Here is a 22812-nt window from a genome sequence, read left to right as displayed (position 1 = left end):
AAGTTGACAATTATGAGTGATTTTTAAAAAATATTTCTCTACGGTTCTTCACATAGTTTTCCTTTAAATACAGGGTTAAATCCTTAATTATTTTTAAAACTTAAGGAAACCAGAGCAAAACTGTGGTAAACGGTTTAAATGTGGACCAATATGGTCAGATTTGCGTGTAAAATGTTTTTTTAATGGAATGTATTTTTTTAATTAAATAAATTATTTTCTGTTATTTTATTTGTATTTTTTTATTTTTATGTATTTGATTTTTTGGCTGCTTTCAAAAACAAAGTCAAAACAACTTTGAGGAAACAGATGATTATTTTGGGTTTTTTTCCAGGGTTAAAGTACTTTAGTCTTACATAAAAAAAGCTTCATCTTGGTGTTAAAGTAATAGGAAATAGAAAAGGAAGAACATTCAAAAAGTTCATGTAGGCTGTTTTGTCATCCATTCCAGTTAAGCCCTTTTAACTGACTTTTTTTTTTTTTGCCACCGCGCAAGTTGCTTCTTTCACTTTTTCTCATCTTTTTTGGATTAATTTTTGGATCTTTGTAGGCCGGAGTTTGATGTCTGTTTGCGCCTTTAAACATTAGTTAAATCCACTAAATTCTAGTTTTATTGTGAGCTTGTTAGAATTTTGTGTTAAATGAATGAAATGCATTTTTGTCCATTTTTTTGTCAAGTTTTTGGTTAAATAAGAAGTGGACTTTTTGCGTTTGCCACCAAAAACGTCCAGTAAAAGTTAGAATCCTGTCAGTTAGGGTTAGTGGCGTGACCTTAATGGACGAGTCCCATTGACTGTAATGTCTTGTTTCCACTGAGCTACACGGTACGGTCCAGTCTGGTATTTTGATTATAAACTGGACCCATTAACCCTTGTGCTATCTTAGATGACCCCACCCTTACATTGACGTGTTCTCCCTACCATGACAAAGGTGGATAAATGTGGAAAGATTTCATGTAATCCATGGACACCAGTGAAGATCACAAATCATTGTGATGAGTTAGCATCACTCCCAATGTTAAAGTGCCTAAGATAGCACAAGGATTACATCATAGGGGCCCACTTAGCCTTGCTGGCTGGGATGTGCCGTGATGGTCCAACTTTGAGTGGAAACACTCACCTGAATTGGCTGGACCATTCTAAACCGGACCAGACCACTCTGTGGAAACGAGGCTTAAGAGAAATGACGTACTTCCGGCTCCAACTAAATAAAATCAACTCGATCACCATGTCGATGTGGCCATGTTGGAGCCAGATGACCTCTCTGGGTAGTGATTGGTCGGAATCGATCTGAGACGTCGTTTCTATGGCAACCACTCTCGCCAATCAGGATTGAGCTTGTTGGTTAGTCCACTGCCCTATGCCCCTTGAAAGCAGGCAACACAAAATCTATCAAACAAACGTTTTGAACGTTCGGCGTGAGAACACACATCTATTGAGACAACTGATTGGTCAGTTTATTACTTGAATCATTTGCATTACAAAAGAATATATGGGGAAAAAAAAATAGAATTAACGTGAACATGTTGAAAAAAAACGGAATGATTGAGTAATAGCTTTTTTTTTCCTCTATAGAAGTTGTTGGGATTTTGACTTTTTGAAGCCAGCAGCCACTTCCTGTTTGGTAAAAGGTACTTTAACAATTTAAAATCAAACCCACAATATTTAAAATACATTTTTATATTTTAAAACTATTAAACTGCAAAAACTCAATGCTAAATTTTAACAATAGCATTCAGCAACTAAGTTTGTTCTGGTGCTAACTTACTCTGTTTTGGTGTGTGTGCAATGCAACAGTATGCTTGTTCATAGATAGATAGATAGATATATAGATATTGTCTACATGTTAAATTAAAAGAATTTACAGTTAAACTTGTGAAATTAGGGCTAACTGTCTTTTTGTCTCCCCTCAAATAGAAACTAACTTTTCCTTTTTAAACGTTCTAAGTCCCGTTTGAGCCATTCTACAGGAAAAGCTCCTTGGTGCTTGATCAATGTAAAGGTCCAACAATGCTCAGGTAGCTTTTATTTACAAATAAATATTCAGGGCCGGTAGAAAGGTCTGCCAGTGGTTGCAGTAAAAAAAAAAGATCACATGGTGATCTGTCACTTCTTTTTCGTGGTATTTCCTTCCCCCTTGGAGTGAAAAACCCGTCTATTAGCTGAATAATGTGGCAGCACGCCGCGAGATTTACAACAAAATCAGAAAACTCTAAACATTACTTAAGTTTTAACACCAAATTCCCAGCTCACAGGAAAAAAGATGAAAGCTTTTTAAAACCCAGCATCGTGGAAGATCCCTTGTAACAGTTGTTGCCCCCACAATACGTTTATTCAGTGATTTCTCCAATAATTCATCAGCAGTAGGACAAAGTCTTCTTGAGCAAGACTAACCCTGGGGGGGGTATCCTGATCAGCAGGTCAGTACTTGTCAATGAATGTACTTAACTGCTCATTTGTGACTGTGAGGGGTTGCAAAGCCCTTTCAAGATAGAAGTGCAACATTTGTAGCCTGCAGTTTGTTTATCGTTTCACTGCAGATCCGGCGGTTTTTATTCCTCCCCGGAGCGTTCGATCAGCTGATGCGCAGGAGGCAGCAGGCCGAGTCCAGTCCGAGCCTGTGGCGTTAAACAGCACTTACAGGGATCACAAACACAGACTTCTTTCAAAACGCCAAATCAATACAGAGGAGAGCAGGATGATTTATTCAGGTTGGATTTGTTTTGGATGAAGAAAAATAATTTCTTGTGGCATTTGAGGAGCGAATTTCGGCTTTTAGCTGAAGTCAAGAGCATTTGTGTCCATCTGGAAGGGACAAACCCTGTTTGAGCTCAGATTTCAACTTGAATCTCTTTGATTTTGTCATCCGGGTCACACATCCACATTCAGTCAGTGGTTCAGATCTAGAAATCAGATCTTGCATGGATGTTCAGTTCAAGCTGAGATGCTTCTTTGTCGATGCCTTGGCCTTTTTCTAAACGAGCTGTGACGCCGGCGTGGAGCTCAGCGCGCTCAGTAATGTAACCTTTGGCTCTTTCAGGGTCGAGTGTCGTCTTGCAGCAGGGTGGATGCAGTCCTACACCGTCAACTATGTGCTGTCCCCTGTAGGTGAGCCGGTTTGTCAGGTATGTGCGGTTTGGTGCGGGCAGGTGTTGTGTTGTGCGGATGGTCTGCGAACGTCTTCCTGGGCTCTGCCACGCGACCTGACAAAAAAACAAAAATAAAAATAGAGGTCAGAAGGAGTTTGCTTCAACGTAGAAACAGATTTTTTTCTCGTGCGGTTTCTAAACAGACTCTAGATTTCTTTCAGTGCAGTCTAAAAAGCTGTTTGGCTGCAAACAGCCGTGAAAACGTCCCGGTTCTCCTCGCACAAGCTCGTCTTTTTTTCACCTCTGTCCTCCTGGCTGGCCCTCTCTGTGTCTGACAGCTGGGCTTTGAGCGGCTGGTTGCCATGGCTACCAAAATGGGGCCTGCAGAGAGGATCCCAGTGGCTTATGTCGTCCGAGCTGCCGCCTGACTCACCGTCCTTAGAGGGGTCTTTCAGGTCGCCGTCGCAGTCGAAACCCCCCTCAGAGGATTTGCCCTTCGACGGAACCGGCTCTTCCTGTGTGACACAGATCGTGGTCATTCCATAATTTATTTTTGTGTGCCCCCCCTCACCACCAAACCCCACGTTCAGACTCACGTTCACATCTGCGAGGGGCAGCTTGACGTTGTCTTTGAAGCTGAGCTGCTGGGCCTCTCTTCCTGGCAGCAAGTCCGCCGTCTGGATGCCATTCATATTATCAGTGTGGAGTCTGGAAGACAAAGACGTCCGTGTTCAGTCCCACTCACAGTCAACCTCCCAATCAATTGGCTAGTAAATAACTGACTGATCCTTAAACTGTTTAGCTCGCAGCTGTTTCTCAACAAGATCTGTAGCAAAGATTTTCCTCCGCTTCAGCTCAGCAACATGTCACACTGCTAAACCAACCATCCTAAACATCTTAAAAATGTAATCTTATTAGCCACATTTTTTATAATCCAAAAATGCAATAAAAAAAACCTCACAGCTGAACTACGAATTCAAAGACTACAAGGATTTAAACATTTGTCATCAAAATTAGTTTTTTTTTGTTCAGAACCCAAACAAAACACTGCAGAACTTTTCTGAAATGTTTGTAGTTTTGAGGCTCTTCGTCTGTCTACCTGCTCTCGAGGTTCTGGAGGATTTTGGAGGACCTGAATTCGTCCACCTCTCCTAAGACGCTGACGCTCACATCCCCATCTCGACCAAGAAGCCACGACACGTGTTTACTTGAAGCTGCATATGAGGTAAAAAAAAAAAAAAGAAGGTCATTCATGATTTATAAACCTAGAAGAAAATCCATAAAGTGACAGAACAACACTCGTGGACTCTCTAGCAATCTAGGTTTCAGCCAGTAGGTGGTGCTGTCCTACAAGAAAATGGACTCAGCCATGCGCTTGAGGTAGACTTTGACCTCGGTTTGTTTTAACCTCTGTTCTGTCATAATGTTAGCACCTTTTCTGATTGCAGTTTTGAAGCAAAACTAAATTTAAATTTAGAAAACAGAAGACAATAAAAAATGCAAGAAAAAACAAGACTGATGAAAACAACCCATCTGTGGCAAAAAGAAAATCCCTCCTTTTTGTTAACATTTAGGAAATATTTGATCTTATCTGTGTAACTCCATCATACTTGTTCTAACAACGTAATAAATTATCTCCAGGATCATGTCACATAATAGAAAAAATGTTGGAATGTTGAGTCTATTCGACGCAGAAATCAAAAATAACCCAACGTGATGTTTTCCATGACTTCAAACTACCTGATAAAGACTCTTATTACCTGCTGTGATGTCACAGAGGAGGTGTGGCTTATAGTTTGGTCTAAACCCCCCACGCAAGATCCAGTCACATTGCATTTTGACCGGCGTTAAAAACAGCTATTTTTAACGTTTGTGTGCCGACACGACATGTGTGGGCGCCTGATTGAAAGGCCACCAAAGACTGCCCTTTGTATAAATCACACAGAAATACACTTTTACGGTCACAGCTACAGCTACAAGTGTGATGAGACGCACACACACCACTGCAGAGTCACAAATAACAAAAAACCGTGACGTGTCATAGAAATCAGAGCTAACATTTCAAGCCTGTGTTTGCAAATCCGGTTCACAGACCTGGTCTTTCCCTCCCACTACACCACACAGCGAAGACAGGATGAAAGACACCCAAACTGGAGCGTATATTGTGTAACGCTAACGCACAGTCTCTCAGGTGACACGGCAGAGATTGGGTAAACAAAGATGGTAACCTAATAAGCAGGTTTAAGCGCGGCAACGCCCCCAAAACCACGAGCTTTACCCAATCTTATTTAGTTTTTAGCCCACAGGACGGTTTGACTGGTGGAGATAAAGGTTTTCTGTTACAGACGTGCACACGCTTCCATTGTGAGGCTGAAGCAGCTGAGGTAATACAGCCCGGTGGAGGGTCAGATAAACACCGTCAGTGGATGCAGACTGAGCTCAGATTGAGACAGAAAGGAGTTAAGGGATTGTGTAGAATAACAGTTTGATGGGTTCATTGTACGGACGAAAATTGGATAAACGTCTTTCACAGATGTATCACGAACTAACCCCGTTAAAATTACGGAAGATGTAGGAACAAACCTCGCCAAGAGCACGTAAATCAGCGTAGAACATAAACCCTGCATGATTATTGCTGTTTATGTGCAATTTATTCGTGATTTGTGCATCAATTAGATCATTTGAACGGGATATGAGCGAAGTCTACGCGACATAACAGTTATAAATCGGTGGTACACGTATGAAAAGTCTGTTAAACATACATGGAGCGGTCGTTGAAAGCCACAAATTTGCGCATCCATTTAGCAAAATTCATGCACAACTGCGTGAGATTTATGTAATAATTGTGTATAAACTACATAAAATACGCGAAAAACTGCGTGATTCTCAACAAACTAAAACGAAATTCACATAAATACCCATCGGCCGAAACTCTTGACGGACAGCTGTCCACATCGAATGACGAATGCACGAAACACGTATGAGTTACCTATATCAAGCACTTATCAAAAGATAGACTGATATTTCATACGAGGAAAATGTGCAGAACGTACATAGTGACGGTGTGACAAGGCCTTTAGCTGCATGTACCCGTATGGGGGTTGACCCATACGGGTTCTGCAGGTTTTTCAGGGCCCAAGGAGGGTCGTGGAGAGGAGCAGCTGCATCTTAAAGGGAGCGCAGGTGCGTCTTGCAGTTCCCTTGAGGCTAATACGACCACTTTTAGTTGTTTTTCACCTTTCGGCACATCCCCTCAGGGGTTCCAACAGCGACTCAGCTTTCAGGGATCCACATATTTGGTTTGGACGGAGCGTTTTGTGACAGACGCCCATCTTGACACAACCCTGTATTTTATCCGGGCTGGGGACCGGCACAGGGAGATTCAGACTTTGTGGCTACAGTGTTAGGGGAGTAGCATGAAGGTTCTTATACAACCACCTTAAGGAACGTCGTTAAAATAGAACGTAGCATTGTCATCAGTGTACTATTATGACATATTTGTAAGGATAGTGTAAACACGCACTTATCACCTGAACAGCAATCGGGCATCATTTCAGTCTGCAGGGTTTGGGGGCGTGTTGGTTTCGTTGTGCGCTGCTTGCAGCACGCCTGAAGGTAAAAATGTACATAGACGTTTTTGCTTTACTTGCACACCGAGCGGTCTATGATTTTATTATTTTCCTGTGGGTCACCTGCATGCCCTGTTCAGGTTTGTCCATTTTTTGGCCTGCGGACAGCCCATATCCACCTGTAATTGAAACCAGGTTTCATGCAATAAAAATGGAATTCATGTAGTTTTAGAGTCAGATTTGGGTTGTTAATGAAAGCTAAAGCTATTAGCCTGCATGGCTAGCTTAGCGTGAAGACTGGAATTAAACTTTAGTTTCTACCAAACAACAAAAGGATGTTGAGTTTTGTGAATACAGTAAGAGTTGTAACACAAGTGAAATACTTTAGTGTAATCACAAATGTTTCACTTTTGCAAAGAACTATTAAAAATACAGCTGCTGTGCTCCGTGCAGATAATCAGCCCTGGCTGTATGTGAGAATTGGACTTCCTGTTTGGTGATTGGCGTCTCAGAGAGCCAAAATCCCATATACTTCTATAGCAAAATATTTTAATTTTAACGTTTTTTTGTTGTGCAAGTCACTCAGTTATAAACTGTCCAATCAGATAAAAGTATGTGGTCTCACGTCTAAAGGTCAGAGTGTAGGGATGTGGACTTCCAATACACTCACTCCTGATTGGCGAGAGTGGTTGCCATAGAAATGTTCACTCAGATTGACTCGAACCTGTCACTGCTAACGGCCAATTTCGAGTTTATCATGGCAGCCTTCATATTTGCAAAAACCGCTGACTCAATTGACTTTGTGTTGTGTCACAGGAGCCCAAATGAAGCCAGTTTCTATGGGCGATGTCACACTCCCTTAGTCACACACAATCCACGGTGGCACAAACATACACCTTAAAAAGCTGCCTATAGTGAATGAATGAATTGCTAACTAAGCTTTGTTTGTCAAAAAGTATAACATTATTATAATTTCAATTCTAAAACAAACAGAAAATACCGGTAGTTTCGTTCATTTCAACGTTAATTTAAAAATCCTTTTTTTTTTCATTTAGTACCCTATTTTAGATTTGAACAATAATAAAAAAATTGCAAGCCTCTAAAATAGGGAAAAATAAGTGTCTTTTTAAGCACAACAAAATGTGGATGAAAAAGCAATGTAGTGACAGAAAAAGTCACCTATTTTTTTTAAGTTTAACTGTTAATGGAAGCTTCCTTACATTTAGGACAGATAATTGACGCCACAGAGACATAAAAACAGAAATCTTGAGGCTAAATAAGTTTTACTTTTAAGCATGTAAGTAATGTTTATACGTGTAAAATAATATTTTTCATATGTCTTTATCTTACTAGGACTTCCAAACTGTGTCCTAACACTGTGCTACTGAACAGATTGGGGGTTTCATGGGTTTAGAAATTTCCAAGAAACTCTGGTTTGTAGCAAACCTTCATTTAGCGTTGAAAGCTGTACTTTACATTTCTTTGCACTGGTTAACTTGTCTGGAGACAGTCAGAAGTAGTTATTTGACCAGGTATGTGAGCAGGAAATGATAACCCAAGCAGCTGACTATGTTATTAGTCATTTTCTTGTATCAGTATTTTGTTCTGAAAAACACAAACAACGCACTGCAAACAACTTCTGCTGGATATGATAAGAACTTAACAGAAAATGAATGAAAAAGTTTTTTTTTTTTCAGTGAAGCTTTTAGTTTTAGGGTCTTTTGGGCCCCGTAGGTTTTTCTTCATGTGTGTTTCATAGAGAATGGGATGCTTTGTGTTGATGTCGCCGCTTTGGCCCTCACTGCAGTCTGCTCAGTACCTTTCTTGGCACAGGTGTTGCTCCGTCCTTCTTTCTCTTCCCTCTTTTCTCTTTCCGTCCAGCGGCGCACCTGCTCCTCTCTCATCTTCAGGAAGAGGATCCTCTTCTGCTCTTCGTTTAGGGCCTCCAGCAGCGCCGGCTCCACCCACATGTCCTTGAGGATTTTTTCCAACATCTTGCTCCTCGGGCACCAAAGATGGCCGCCGGCCCCACTTTTCTTGGTCTGGTGTGTCTAGTTTCAGCAGCAGGGTGTGATGGCTCCTTTACCTGCTCTGCTCAAGAGTCCGATTTCTTTGTTTTGTTTTTTTTTGCTCCTAAGGAACAGGGATCAGGTGCGTGCCAAACAGTCAGAGGAGGTCCTTTGTGGAGAGGAGGAGGTGCGGCGTGTCTGCATCAGACGGGCAGAGAAGGCTGCTGCTGTGGGTCAGAGAGACAGGCAGATTAGATCTATGGTGTTGTTTCGGCCGCTTTCAGTTCAATAGAGTTCTGGCAGGCAGAACACAATGGGCCCTAAGCAAAACCCCCACAATGCCGAGGGAAACGTGTGCATGTGCTGGTGGGCTTTCAAACATTCACAGCAAACAGAGGCCGGCTCGGGACGTCAAAACACGCCCTCGCCCCGCGCTGGGCGGGGGGGACTCCATGCTATCTCGGAGCAGCAGCCACAGACGGTGAAAGGAAACGCCGCCGGTCTGGTTGAACTTTTACAGACATCCTTTTTCTTTGTGCGCCCTGTCGACCTCTGTGACCCTTTTGGTTCACAGAAAGTCAGTAGGACGTCCCGAAAACAACATTAACCTTGTGCTGTGTGGACACGCAGCCGGCCCTGACAAATACATTTTGAAAAAAAAAAAGCGCAACCAGCTGTTGCTAGAGCAGGGATCTGAGTGTGTGATAACCGTTAACCAATCTGTAGTTGAGACGGTCAAATATGGTGAAGCATTAACGGAGACGAGCGTGTGGAGAACAACAGACCTTCTAAATAAATTGTTCTTCTGCTTTGTTTTTCACAGCTTAGCCCAGCCAAAACCTGTTAAAACGAAATAAAGATGGCATTTTTCTGATGATGAAGGAAAATTATAAAGAAAATTAGTCTCAAAATGGTATTTCTGAGTATGCTCCCCTTCAAATCATTGTGAATCAGGATCAGACGATTTATTTGTGACGTAGAAAATAAGCTACAATCTGCGGGCCAAAAGCTTCCTGCTCCACTCGATTCTGATGCATCCACCTGCAGAGGAACAGATCCATGAGCGTCTTTGTTTTCCTGGTCTGAGCTGGAATCTGGATCAGAACTGGACGGCTGGACAGCTCCAATATTTCTCACCATTTTTGTTGAACCGGTAATGTTAGGTTTAGAGGCTGTGAGGGACTGTAAGCTCGCCGGAGAGCAAGTGAACAAATGGGTGACGGGAAAGGGGGCGGGGTTTCTCAGCGTCAACAGTCGGGTGAATTTCTAACGAGCTGCTGCCGCTCTGCAGAAACTATGTCTCAAAGAAAACGACGCAGGTTTTTGTTTTGATCTAAAAACGGCATCATCTTAATTAAAAGACTGCTTGGATCAAAAGAAGATCGGAGTTTAAAGGATATCAGATCGTTTCACAAATAATAAAAGCTTAAGTGTGTAGAAAGAATGTCAGGAATCTCGTTAAGAAACTAGAATGAAGAGCAAAAAAAACCCCCGCCTAGTCAGATGGCTTCAAAGGAACTGTCAAATCTGTTTGTGTTCATGCATTCAACATTTTCTTCATCTCCGATAACAGATTTTAGTTCTTATCCCCTTAAACTCTGATCCTCTTTTGATCTCAGGGGTCTTTTATTTATGATTACGCCGTTTCTCCAGTCACATATACAATCTTTTCCAAACGTCATTTTTTCATCTGCTCCTGATTCACAACAATTTAGAAAAAAAAAATACTCAGAAAGGCACTTGAAGCCCAATTTCTTTAAATATGTCTTCCATCATAAAAATAAAAAAAAGCTACAAGAACGTGTTAAAAACCCTATTTTCATTGGAGTGGGAAGTCAAACTGTTTAAAAAATATTAAAGGCTTAAAGTTTTGTAGCAAGAATTTCAGGAATTTCAACAGGAAAATAGAATGAAAAGCAAAAATAAACCTTACTTTGTCAGATGCCCTCAAGGAAACTCAACTGTCAAACCTGCTTCCATTCATGCATTAAACATTTTCTGCATCTCCAGTAACAGTTTTTTAGTATTCTTGTCCCCTCAAGGGATTTTGTCGATCAAGTATTTGCCTGCTTTGGTTTTCTTTTGTCAGAAGAGAAAAGCAAATTTTGTTGTTGTTTTTCTTCATGTTGATGCAGCACGAAAAGACTAGAGGTGGGTGCAAACATGTCCTCTTATGTGCAGCAAACATCACACTGTGTTAGACTCTTCCTTTATGGCAGTCTCACATGCTCCCTACACTTAAATCTAAAAAAACAACACACCACACTCAGCTCAGTCCAGCTCACAGGAACAAGACGGGCATTCACACACTCGTCATGGTTTCGGGGCAAACCTCTCCCTTTGCCCTGCACTCACACATCCAGGGCAAAGGGAGAGGAGGGACCGGCATGTGCAGGGAATACTGAGAGGAAAGTTTGTTAAGTCTCAGCCTGATCAAACAGCCGCTGTTTCCCAGCGACAAAGAAAACCGCCAGAGATAAATGAAGGTGGACGGGCCGTGGAATGGCAAAGGAACAACAAAAGGCAAGAGAGGAGGAAGAGGAGGGAGCGTGGACTCACTCACAAGGATGGCCTGGCGGCTCTCAGCGACTCTGTGGGTTTGGTATGATGAGGGCGTGACGCAGAGGAGTCGGTATCAGGTCAGGCATCAGCCGCCGTGGCGTTCAAGCTCCTTTCTGCTCTGCTGCGTTTGTGCCGAATGGGAGTGGGACGGCCTGACATCCCTGCTTTAACTGCTCTGCCTCCTCCTCTCTCCTCCTCTTCCTCTATCTCCTCATTTAAGGAAAAAAAAGGAGGGGAAACAGCAGCGGGCAAAGTATTAGATTACCTTCCAGTAAAAGCAAAACACTCCTAACCTGCTTCCTCGTGCCAATATTGAGATGTTCAAGAACCTAGATAAGGATTCTGCAGCTAAACAGATCAATTCAATCTGACTTTATTCTTTTCTTCTTTAGAGTCTTGCATGTTTGTGCCCCAAACCACATAGAAATTGTTACAAATTATTTAATTTAAATGTTTTTTTTCCTCTTCTGTCAACAGGTCTTTGACATAGTTATCATAGCAGGAGTCTTTGTTCTTTGGCAGCTCCGCCTCACGTTGCCAGATCTGATAACAAGCCTCATGCACAAGGAAATCTCTGCCGTTTCCCTGAGTCTTTTCATTCCAGGAAACATCCCCCATATCTATCTATATATATATATATTTATATATATATTACTGTCTGCACTTGTTCACTGTGTAAAGAAGACTTTAAATGCATCAGTGATTTATTTTGTTATTCAAACAGTTAGATTCTAGATGATTTGGTTGCAAAGCCGAAGATAAACAATTCCATTTGATTTAAAGTAGCATTTAACACAAGAAAATACACACACATTCAAACATAACGACTCACAATATTCACCCAAATCAAAATACCAAACAGAAAACAAATGCCACGGATGTTTTCTTTTAGCTGAAAGAGATTTCCTAAATGCTGGCAGTGTTGTGAGAAAGAATTTCACTAAATTATACCTTCAATTCAACTAAAGGCTTCTTTTAGATTAAAAACTGCAGCCACAGCACTGTATCATTGTTTTCAGTCACAGATTTTATTTCATCTATTCATTCTTTGTTTACTTATTCTTTAGTTGCTGTTTCTTCTGTGTTAAATAGATTTGCTGTAGTGCTTGTCTATAAACAACAACATTCATCAATAAATCTATTCAAATGTCAACGCCGTTTCTCAGAAGCTAACCTAACAGGAAGGGTAAAGAAGAAAAAAGTACGTCATAAAAACCGGAGCTTGTATTTTCACTCTAAGGCAATTCCCATCAGTAAAGTGAAACCCTGCAGCTGTCAGTTTACCCTCAGTTTTGACTCAATCCAGCCTTTGAGCGATACCAGACACCCGTCTGTTTGTGTGTGGTATCGGGGCAGAGGAGCCAAGGTCAGCTTACAGATCCACTCACACCTTTGTTTGTCACCTCTGATGATCTGCGCTGATAAATACAAACACATTCTTCAAAATACTGACAAAGATCCCATTTGTGACCTCATGTTTACTATCATATATCATCTCAACACACAGATTTATCAGTGGATTACACTAGTAAACAAATATTTATGAGTTTCTATTAATTATTTATGATCAAAAACCTTTAATAAATCATTTACCTTTGATTCTGCAGGGCTGATAAAATAAAACAAAGTTTTACCATCTTAGAACAAGGACATGTTTGTTTTTATCCCCCCCCCCCCCCCCCACTGACTCCCTGATGCGGCCTGACAAACACGCCTGCGGAAATTCCCGCCAGAGTCACTTCAGGTTTCTTCCCGTCAAGATTAAAGGCGCGTTCTAATGGTGATTGTGTACGAACAGCACCGTCTGCTGGTGGAAAACGTCACTGCAGGTCGGAAATATGAAGACAAAAAAATAGGCAAATAAATTAATAAAAGTAATGAATTAATTAATGATAATTCAAAATAAAAAAAATATGTATATATTTTTATTTATTTTTTAATGTAATTTTTAATAAAATAAGGCTGTATTAAATTATATAGTAACAATTATCACATTTATTGAATGTTAATATTTGGACATTGTTTTCTTGATTTAAATTGTGTTTACTTTTGTAAAAACAAAATGTATCTATGTTTCAGGAGACACATTATTAAGAGGGCAGCAGAGAGGCAATCATAACAGCAAAGAAAAACAACAACTACAACAAAATAATAAACAAAACAACAACTGAAAATGTATATACAAAGAAACAATAAAAACAAAATAATGTACAAATCAACAGTATATCTCAATTAATGGTCAAAAATAAGAAATTTACTTATCAATGATGATTACATTATCAAAGAAAAGTGTCCAACTGCATCTTTGTATTGTTTATTCATTTTTTTCTTTCTATAATTTGCTAATAATAAAGGAAAGTCAGAAACCCGATTGGTACCAGGCACGTCAGAATTATGTCACAAATGAGCTCTTTTTCATTTTTTCATCTCCTCCTGATTCACTGTTTAAATGAAGAAATACTCAATAATGCAATTTGGAGCTTGTTTTTCCTAAGAAATGTCCTCCAATATCAGAAAAATCCCAAAAAACTATGTTAAAAACACAGTTTTCATTGGAGTGGGTCTTTAAAGTTTTAATATTCCCACTTTTTGTTTAACGTATGTTCTCTTTTTCTTAGACAATTTGGACTCAAAGTTTCTGATGTAATCAACCTCATCATTGTTTTGTGCAAAAAATGTATTCATACATGTAACCAGAAAAGCACACATCCTGTGTTTACCATCTTTTGGAATGACTTTTCAGAATAGCTGGACTCTATTAAACGTATTTTAAACATCAACAAGAAAATAAAAGTCATTGAAATATTTATATACTTTATTTGTCTCCACCATTTTTGCCTTCGTATGCTCATTTCGGATTGTTTCCCCCATTCCCCGAGTGTAAGTTGTACATGAAAAAACAAATAAAGTTGGAGTAAAAAATGAATAAATAACTTGTTGCCAATTTGAGTCAGGCACTATGAAGGCCTGCTAAAACCAGAGTTTGGGTCCTTTAACCCAAAAAAGAAAATCTGAAAAAGGGTAAGCAGAACAAACAAAGTAACAAAACAATGAACAATTGGCTCACAGAATTAAGAGTGGATCTCATCCACAAGTATTACGCCCCAATCACTGCCTGTTTAACGTCTGTGTGGAGTTTCAGTGAGCAGATGAAACCACCACAAAATAAAAAGAGTGAATGCAATTGTAACTGAGGTCCTTTTGGGCCTTTTAAGGTGGACTTTTCTGTTCTTATCAGTTCTTTTTTTCCCCCTCTCAGACCAGCCTCAGTTCAAAAAGTGATTCATGTGAACTGTCCTCCATAAGTGGGTCGAGTTTGTTAAAACGTCAAGCTAATAAACTACAAGCCTGTTTTTAAGGGGGGGTTTAAAATGCATAAATCACATTAGGAGGAGTTTTAAAGGTATTGTCGTTGGTTTTAAATCATCGCTCTGCTTCGGATCCTCACATCTGCTGAGCGACTTTCCATACCTGCAGAGGTGAGGACGGGGGGGGGGGGGGGGGGGGGGCTGCTGCTCATTTTTCCACCGAGTCTGCAGGCCTAACAGGTTAATCTGGGGTCGTTTTTTTACACAGGTTCTACAAATTAAACCTCTTAACAGGACGACTTCTGACCTGGATAATGCATTGTGGGATAAAAAAAAAAAAAGAAAGCTGACTTGTCTTACACAGGCTGCTTAAATCAATTCTCTGCTTACACCCAGTGCATTTAAATTCTCATGCGCTGTTCATGTATGGAAAGCTGATATGTCTGCCACAGGGACAGCGGCATTCCTCCTCCGCTTAAATGTTTCATGCATGGACTGACACGCAGCCCGACCTGTGAAGTGGTTGAGCGTTCGCAGGAGTCATCAAACAGACACTGAAGAAATGTTGCTCCAGCCCCAAACGCAGTTCACTTTCATCAAAAACGCCTGTTTGGTCCTCTGAGTGCTGGATAAGCCACCTGGATGCTCCAACCGGATCAGAACCTGCTCAGAACACACTTAACAAACAGAAAATGATTTACATTTAAGGAGGAGGTTTCACCTCAAAGAAACCAGAGATTGATTGATTGATTGATTAGATCATTCAACCTGGGAAAAAAGAAACAAATTTATCAGCAGATTATAAACGCAGCAACAAATGTCTGCTTCCAAAGCTGCAAATTATATCTAACCTCTTGAAAAGTTCATTCAAAGCTAACAATAACAGTGAATATATCCAGGATCTGCCTCCCCTCACATCACCCCCCTTTGATTCCAGATCCTCGATGGAGCCTAAAAATAGGAGAAACCAAGGAGATGGAAGAGGAGATAAAAGGATCAAGAGAGAGGAATGAATGAATCCGGAGAGACGACAGGTAAGAGGAGGTGGGAGGGACAAAGGAGGAGAAGGAAATAGAAATAGAGAGTCTGGATGAATGTAAGAATGTGTGGGGAGAGAATGTTAATAACCCTTTAACACAAGAGATGTCACTGGCAAAAGCGCCGCTGATCTTATTACAGGTAAATTACTATGAGGTTTGCATTTCAGCGCAAAGTCGGTTAAAGAGTTTCAGTCTAAACTGGAGCTAAAAGTCTTAAGTTGAAGGATTAAAACAAATTGAGAAGATAGATGAGGAAGGAATGGTGGAAGAGGTGAAGAATGACTGAGTGTGTGAAACAAAAAAACATTATTACTGTGAAATTCCACAATGCAGTATTTTCTTTGACACTGATTTCAAATGTTACCTAAACAGTTTTTTTTAATTATGTATTTAGAGACAAACATTTACTTCATCGTGTTCCGTCCTAAACCTCCAACCACTAGTTGGCAGCGCACCACACCGAGCCTCTTACTGCAGCTTTTTTTTTGCACCAAAACAAACAAAATCTTGCCGCAAATGTTCACTCATTAGTGTTTTTGTTTCAACAGCTCAACACAAACACACTTCAGCTTAACTGAAAGAGGCCGACTGTTGTTTTATTTTTATTTTGGTGGTTTAAATCCAGCAGCCGTTAAATACATTGTTGGAAATAAATCGCATTATTACATTCATCATACTTAGACAGCCTTATTCTTGAAACAAGACAATATTGAGTGTTGAAAGGAAGATTTCTTCATTTACCAAAATAAAAGCATGCTGTATGTGAGAAGCAGTTGCAGATCTTAATGATCTGATCATTAAATAAAATGGATTGAACACAGTGTTGTTCATCTGAAAGGTGTGTTAATATTCAGATGAAGTTTTTTTAAAATCATGCTCTTTTAAAAAATGTACTCCCAGCCCGATTATGTTTTACTTAACTTTTAATTATTTAGTTTGTCATAATCATCATTATTTGGTTTTTAATGTCTAATTGTTTAGAGGATTTGAGGTTCATATTTGGTTGAGGGGAAGTCTAGTCTCTGTTTGGCTGAAGCTTTTCACTTCCCGCCTCTGAGGAGTCACACTTTCTGCCTTTTTCACGTGTCCATATTATTATTTTGCAAGTTGGCACGTCCGGGCAGAGTGCGGCACTGTTTCCATGGTAACTGGTCAGCCCATTTGAAGGGAATGCCCGGCAGAATTGTGTTATGTGCACACACGCCCAGCTTCCCTGACGCACGTGGCACATCCCGCCACCATGTTGGCGAGGTCTTTGGTTGTTTCCCTCTCACACACGTGTGAACACAAACACAGTCTGTTTGTTGTTTTTTTTTGACATTTCTCTGGGGAAATTTTGGTGAACGAGTCCTGCGGTTGATTCGTCACGTGAAATGTCACCGTAACCTTTTCCGGATACAACGACTGAAAGGGAGAGAGCCGCGCGCTTTGACCGACACCATCTCACACACACACACCTACACACCCGTGTGGGGACAGGAAGTGTCCCCCCCGCACCATCCACCCGCCGCTTTGGGGGTAATGAATGCTGATGAGGTAGTCAGGAGAATCAGGGGAGTCAAACACAAAGGCCCAGAGCTGAATAACGATGTCCAAGGTGAAGAGTGTGAGCTCCGATGAGAGGAACCACCTGCAGTGTTTTATTAATGGGGCTGAGCAAACGCTGGATGTCGAACAAAGTGGTTCTAAGACAACCGCCACCATATGGACCACATCTGGAATACTGTGATAACGTCCTTTGACAATAACCAATAAGAACTGTATCTTTGGTTCTTGGTTTAAAAAGCAACATTTGAGTGAATCAAAACACCTTCGAAAGTCATCCAGTCGTAACCTGCTGGTTTCCTGGTGGCTGATGTGGCCTAACCACACCAGGGTTCACTTGCAACCTGGACCAGACTGAGGTTGTTTTTGGCCCATGCTGGGGCTCAGAGATGCTACCTGAAAAACACTTTATTCAGTTCTTTTTCTAATCTAACAAAGTTTTTTTTTCGTTTTTTTTTTTAAGAAATTAATGAACATTTCAAATCTGTTACATGGTGTGTGATTCACATTACTGTTTTACTGAAATCCTGAATGAATGCTCTCTGAGGATAATCATTATAAAATGAACTATTATATAAATTCGATTCTTCCCCCTCTAGTTGACTTTAATTACTATATTTAATGAATCAAATGTAAACTTAAGTTTGCCTTTGTTGTTTTTACTTATGCATTTCATCATTTCTGTAATTGGTTTGATAAATTTGTGGGATTTATTTTTTATTGTATTGTCTACGATTAATGCTTGAAATAAACCCAGTCAATAAAAATCAATCAATCAAGAGATTACAAACTGACAAACATCCTTTTATGATTTTTGCAGAAGAAGCGACTCGCTGGATAACATGCTAGGAACCTTTTTGACACATTTTCAGTTCATGTTAAACCGTTGACGTTAATTAGCATGCACACACTGAGCTTCCTGGTGAGGATCAAGGATCTGCAGCATGTGAGGGCGTTCTCTGTGATCTGTGCATGTCGTGCACGTGCACTTGGTGTTTGTGTGCCTTGCTCCCCAACGGCCTCAGACAGCTCCCTGTTGCTCAGCCCACCTGACCTGGTGCTGTAAACCTCAGTGAATCAATGCTGGTGTGGAGGATTTCTCTATTTAAATCCACCTCAGTCAGCAGCATTGCATCCTCCTGGGTGTGTGTGCGTTTTTTGTGTGTGCAGGCACTTTAGTTTCTGCATACAAACTTGCAAATGTGCAGCTTTGCATCTCTATCTTCTCTGATGTGTTTTGTGTGAACATTTGGAGGTTGTGCGGTGCATGTCAACCGCACGCTCGCACAAGCAGATAACAGCCCCACTATGTAAAGTAAACGCACGCACTCTGCCAGTCTGGCCCCTCCCCTTAGCTTTGATAACACAATGCTATTACTCCTGCAGACCAACATCAGCAGATTGATTCATCTCCCCCCTCATTTCGTAAATGAAGACACATGCGTGCACTCATTCAGGTTCATATCTGCAGTCGGCCCATGTTGGGCCGACTGCAGATATGAACCTAAATGAGTGCACGCACGCGCATCCTGTCATTTATGCTACTCCTGCACATTAACACCATCATAACAGGAGACCACCCGCCGCAGCCAACCAGGCAGAACGCAAGCTGTTGGCTTTCTTCCCCCCTCCATCCTTCCCATCGTCACATCAGGGATTTCCAACACTCCCTGCAGATGTCATTTCATTTTTTTTTTCCTCCTCCATCCCGCCGCCTCCCGCGGGACGCAAAGGAGGGACAGTGCAGGGGGGTGTCTAAAGAGGAGGGGGGAAGGGAGCCTTCCAGGTTAATGAATTAGTAATTAGGATTGACATTGCATCTGTTGTGGGTTTCCCCCCCAAACTATTTCGCTGGTCGATCTGCTGCAGCTCCAATCTGTCTTTGTCATCTTCTGCCGTATGGATTCCCCTCAGTTCCGCTGCGCCTCATCTTTCTCCTCACACAACCCCCCCACCCCCAGCCCCTCTTCACCTGTCCTGCTGTGCAGGCCTCCTCCAACCTTCTCCTCCCCTTGTCTTCAAACACACCCAGCTCCTTTGTTCCAGCCTCACCTTCTCCACCGCTTTATTTTAATCCTTAACCGACCACCCTCCTCCTCCTCCTCTTCTTCCATTTACAACCGCTCTGCCTCTTATGTAACACCCATCGCCGAGGCAACACTCTCAATCCGTGCAGTTGAAGCTGAGAACATCTGAAAAAGACGTCTTGAAAATCTTCAATCGCCTCTCCAAACAGTCCAGGGTCACATGAATGTGCATCAATGTGCTTCTGCCGGTGACCTTGAGCTCACTTAGTAAAGAGGTGCTGCACCGTATGGGGACAATACCCGTCGTGTGACGTGATGAGGCCATGGATGCTGCATCTAAATGACTGACACTCCAGCAGCAGAAGGTATCTACACCATCCATGCATGTTAGGATGACATTAAGGACAGTAAAAACACATTTCTATAGTTTCACACAATTAATCTAAACCAGGCGTTGGAAAGGAATGAAGCAAAAACTAAAACAGAAGAAACAAAAGCAGAGCTAAATCTGGTCAGAAGAACCTAAAGAACCTCCAGAAGTTCTTCCAGAACATGCAGGGTGAGGACAAGCTTGAAAATCCAGTGCCTTGGAAATTTCCCAGAAGTCTCTGCAAAAAACAGTGTGCATCGATGCTCTCTAGAATATGGACCACAAAGCATTGCATTTGAACAATTTCTCATTTGTATGCAAATGTATCCATGTTTCCATCATCCGAACACATTGGATTTGTAAACTGTCTTTGTGAAATGTTCATATGTATTAAAATTCTGCACTTCAAATTGCAATCAAATCCAGGGCACCAGATAGACCTGCACTATATTGTCTTTTAGGGGTAAAGGAGGGAATTTGGACTTAGTCCTCGACACTGCCAGAGCTCAGACTGGAAATGGGTCACTTGAAGAGAAAAAAACATCAACTGTTAGATCAGATCGTGCTTGAAGTTTGACTAAAACGTGAAGAAAAATGAGCTAAAACAGAACCAGACGCAAAAAAATATAAACTAAAAACTGCAAATAAAAAAAAAGAAGAAAATATACAACTTCTGGATTTTACTTCATGATTCTATAACAGCTTTTTTTGGCCCGTTGAGCTAGCTTCTGTGAAACAGCACAGCGGATATTTCAAACCACAGCAGAACACGGTCAGGTTGATCTGTCTTTGTTTTCCAGCTGAACACATCTGGTTGGGGTTTTCTGTCCAAGATGTGGAGCCGATCCACACTCGCTGGTGCGCCAGTCCCATCATGCAAGTCTGCACAGGGGATGCTGTGGGCTTCCGGTCCTTCAACAAAAGGACACAGTGATGGCTGTCCTCGCCACACCGACAGCGTTGAGACAGATCAGTGGTGACAACTGTTGTACCGACTGTGATGAGTCTGTCATGTTCGGTTTCTGACAACAAAACCCGCCGTGAAGGACGCGGTGAAGCCTCTGACCAACCACAACATTGAAGAACAACACCTTCCACACATCACACATCCTTTGGCTCTGCTTTCCAGGTGATATGGAGTCAAGAGAAACACTAAACTGACTTATTCTAAAGGGATTACACACTTGTTACTTCATTCTCTGCATGCGGTTTGCCAAACTCTATGGCGTTGAGCAAAGATTGTTTCATGGTGACGTTGATAAGAAACAGATTTGAGAAATTGGAACAAAGAAACCCTCTTGGGTTTGTTAATGAGGCAGCTTTGGCAGAATCAGTTCAGTTTTATTGTCCTCTGTGGGGAAATATATCTGAAAATAACTCTTACTTTTTTAATAAAAAGACACGAAATCCAGCCATCAAACTTATCCATCGATCGTTTTTACCTCTTCAAAGCTGTTTCGCTTTCAGCAAATGTCCCGATACTGTAAGTCATATTTAAAGACAGCTGTTTTATGTTAGCCTGCAGAATTTACTGCAGGCTATTGACAGTTTCATAGGTCATGTTTTCCCACACAGAAATCCATTTCCTGCTAAACTGAACTTCAGCATGACCAATCAAAAAACGGCGTTTGACAGCTGCAAGACTTTGGACCTTTGGACAGCCCTGTCTGACTGCTTGTAAATAATCTGTAGGCTTTTTCTCTGCTCAATTCCCCAAACTTTCCAGTCAACAACATTCTTCCAGTCCTAATGTGTAGGGAAAAAGAGTAAAAGAGGCGCTTAGATATTCCTCCATGGAAATCCTGGAAGCTCTTCAAGATCCTCTGGGTATGGCCAAGAGTCCCGGTCTGGGAACTGTTTGAAAAGGCTGCCTTTGCCCTTTCTGCCACCGCAGCCAGTCTCAATGCAGTTCAGCTCAATGCAGGTTATTTAGAACATGTAAAACCACAACCAAGGTAACTAAGCTGCTAAACCAGCGAGAAAAGGCAAACCAAGCCAAAGGAAATCTTCTAATTAAAAAAAAAAAACAAAATCACGAAGGAAAAAAAAGACCCAAAAAAATCAAGTGTCTGTTATTTATCACCGAGATGCTCATTATTGAGTCAACAGAGCAATGAGCATCTGGAAAATCTGTTAGATGACAAAAGAGATGACTTAGAATGTGCACTAATGAGAGGAAAGGAAGGAGACATGTTTTATGGATCATGTGTGTAGAAATCATTTAGGTTCTTTGATGCTGATCTAAAGCGCAGATGCTGAGATCTGATGCCCTTGTGGAGTTTGGTGACATTTCGGACGGTGAGTGGGATCACGTGGACAAACACAGCTGACAATAACCTCCGCCGTCTGAGATCAACAGGCCCGCGGACACATCCGCGCGCTCTGACGGCGGCGGAGGGTTTCGCTCCGGTCCGACAGCCGATTTCCCAGCTGCCAGTCAAACCGGCGGAGGCTCGGCGGAGAGGAGGGACCAGGAGGAGGACGCGCATCCATCCATTCATCAGTCCCGCAAGTGAGCCCACTCCGCTGCCGCCCGGACCTCCCGCCTGCTCCAGCCAGCCAGCCAGCCGCTCGGCGCGCGGAGGCGCGAGACGAGATCGTCTGTCTCACGCGCAAACCGCCGAGCAGAGAGAGGGTGTTGGGAAGGACGTTGAGAGCTGAAATTTTTCTAAAAGATCCGTAAAAGGAGCTCGTCAGTCGGAGGCGGAGGGGAGGGATTCAACGCCGCTGAACTCCAATCCACGGCGCGCATTTGTCCGGTGAGTCGATTCTAAAGTGTTTCATTTCAGCTCGCGGGGCTCCGTTTGCAGCACAATCCGTTCACAAAAAGACCCTTTAAGTTTGTATGTGTGGAGCTAAACGCTCATGGAAGCGGAGGGGTTCTAAACGCATATTCAGAGCCCGGCATCTGCAGGACACCACTGTTTGTGGAGCTAATCCAGAAAAGAAAAAGAAAAAAGAAAAGAGCACCGTGGGATTTTTTAGAGAGGGGTTGGATTTTCTTTTTCTTTTAACCTTTCCCCCCGAGAAGAGGAGGAAAAGAGCGTTTCCTTTGCGCTGCTGATGGGACAAGTGGGTTTTGAAACGCGACCAAGGTCTATTTTAAAGGGAAAAGAAAGACACCGGCCTCAATCGAGCTTCAACCGTGTCTCCCAGCCATCCTGTTGTCATGGTTACTGGCTGGAGGAGGCTGGGAGAACATGGCTGGCTCTCCCTGACTCCCCCCCCCCCCCCTTCTTTCCTCTGTTTCTCCTTCACTCACACATGGAAAGGAAAGGAAAACGCCCCCCCCCCCCC

At 41.9% G+C, this 22812-nt stretch overlaps 2 protein-coding genes across 9 annotated transcripts in view; one reads left to right on the top strand and one right to left on the bottom strand.

The window, feature by feature from the left end:
• psd2 (pleckstrin and Sec7 domain containing 2) overlaps window positions 1–22812 on the top strand; it is a 63010-nt gene that overhangs the window by 5898 nt on the left and 34300 nt on the right. Inside the window, exons 1-3 of one of the 3 annotated variants that reach the window (XM_004073639.5) lie at window positions 4185–4310; window positions 15471–15567; window positions 20316–22274. The gene's annotated coding sequence lies outside the window, so the exon portion shown is untranslated. Of the gene's footprint in view, window positions 1–4184; window positions 4311–15470; window positions 15568–18792; window positions 22275–22812 lie in introns of those variants that run through there. The other 2 variants (XM_078953745.1, XM_078953746.1) reach the window with 2 other exon arrangements.
• On the bottom strand, window positions 1432–11445 carry zgc:92242 (SH2 domain-containing protein 4A). 6 transcript variants are annotated; one of them, XM_078953747.1, is made up of 6 exons: window positions 11223–11445; window positions 8474–8890; window positions 4185–4299; window positions 3682–3793; window positions 3387–3600; window positions 1432–3199 (listed from the first exon to the last, which is right to left on the bottom strand). In XM_078953747.1, exons 2-6 carry the CDS (start codon window positions 8646–8648, stop codon window positions 3081–3083), a joined length of 735 nt encoding a protein of 244 aa, XP_078809873.1. In that variant the 5' UTR covers window positions 8649–8890; window positions 11223–11445; the 3' UTR covers window positions 1432–3080. The 6 variants fall into 6 exon arrangements, with proteins under 6 accessions (XP_078809873.1, XP_078809876.1, XP_078809875.1 ...); XM_078953750.1 differs by having other exon boundaries at window positions 8474–8887; XM_078953749.1 differs by having other exon boundaries at window positions 11227–11445.

Source organism: Oryzias latipes, chromosome 10, assembly GCF_053564925.1.
Source record: "Oryzias latipes strain Hd-rR chromosome 10, Olatipes_Hd-rR_3.1".
NCBI classification, from domain to species: Eukaryota; Metazoa; Chordata; class Actinopteri; order Beloniformes; family Adrianichthyidae; genus Oryzias; species Oryzias latipes.
This window is presented reverse-complemented; position numbering and strand designations above follow the sequence as displayed.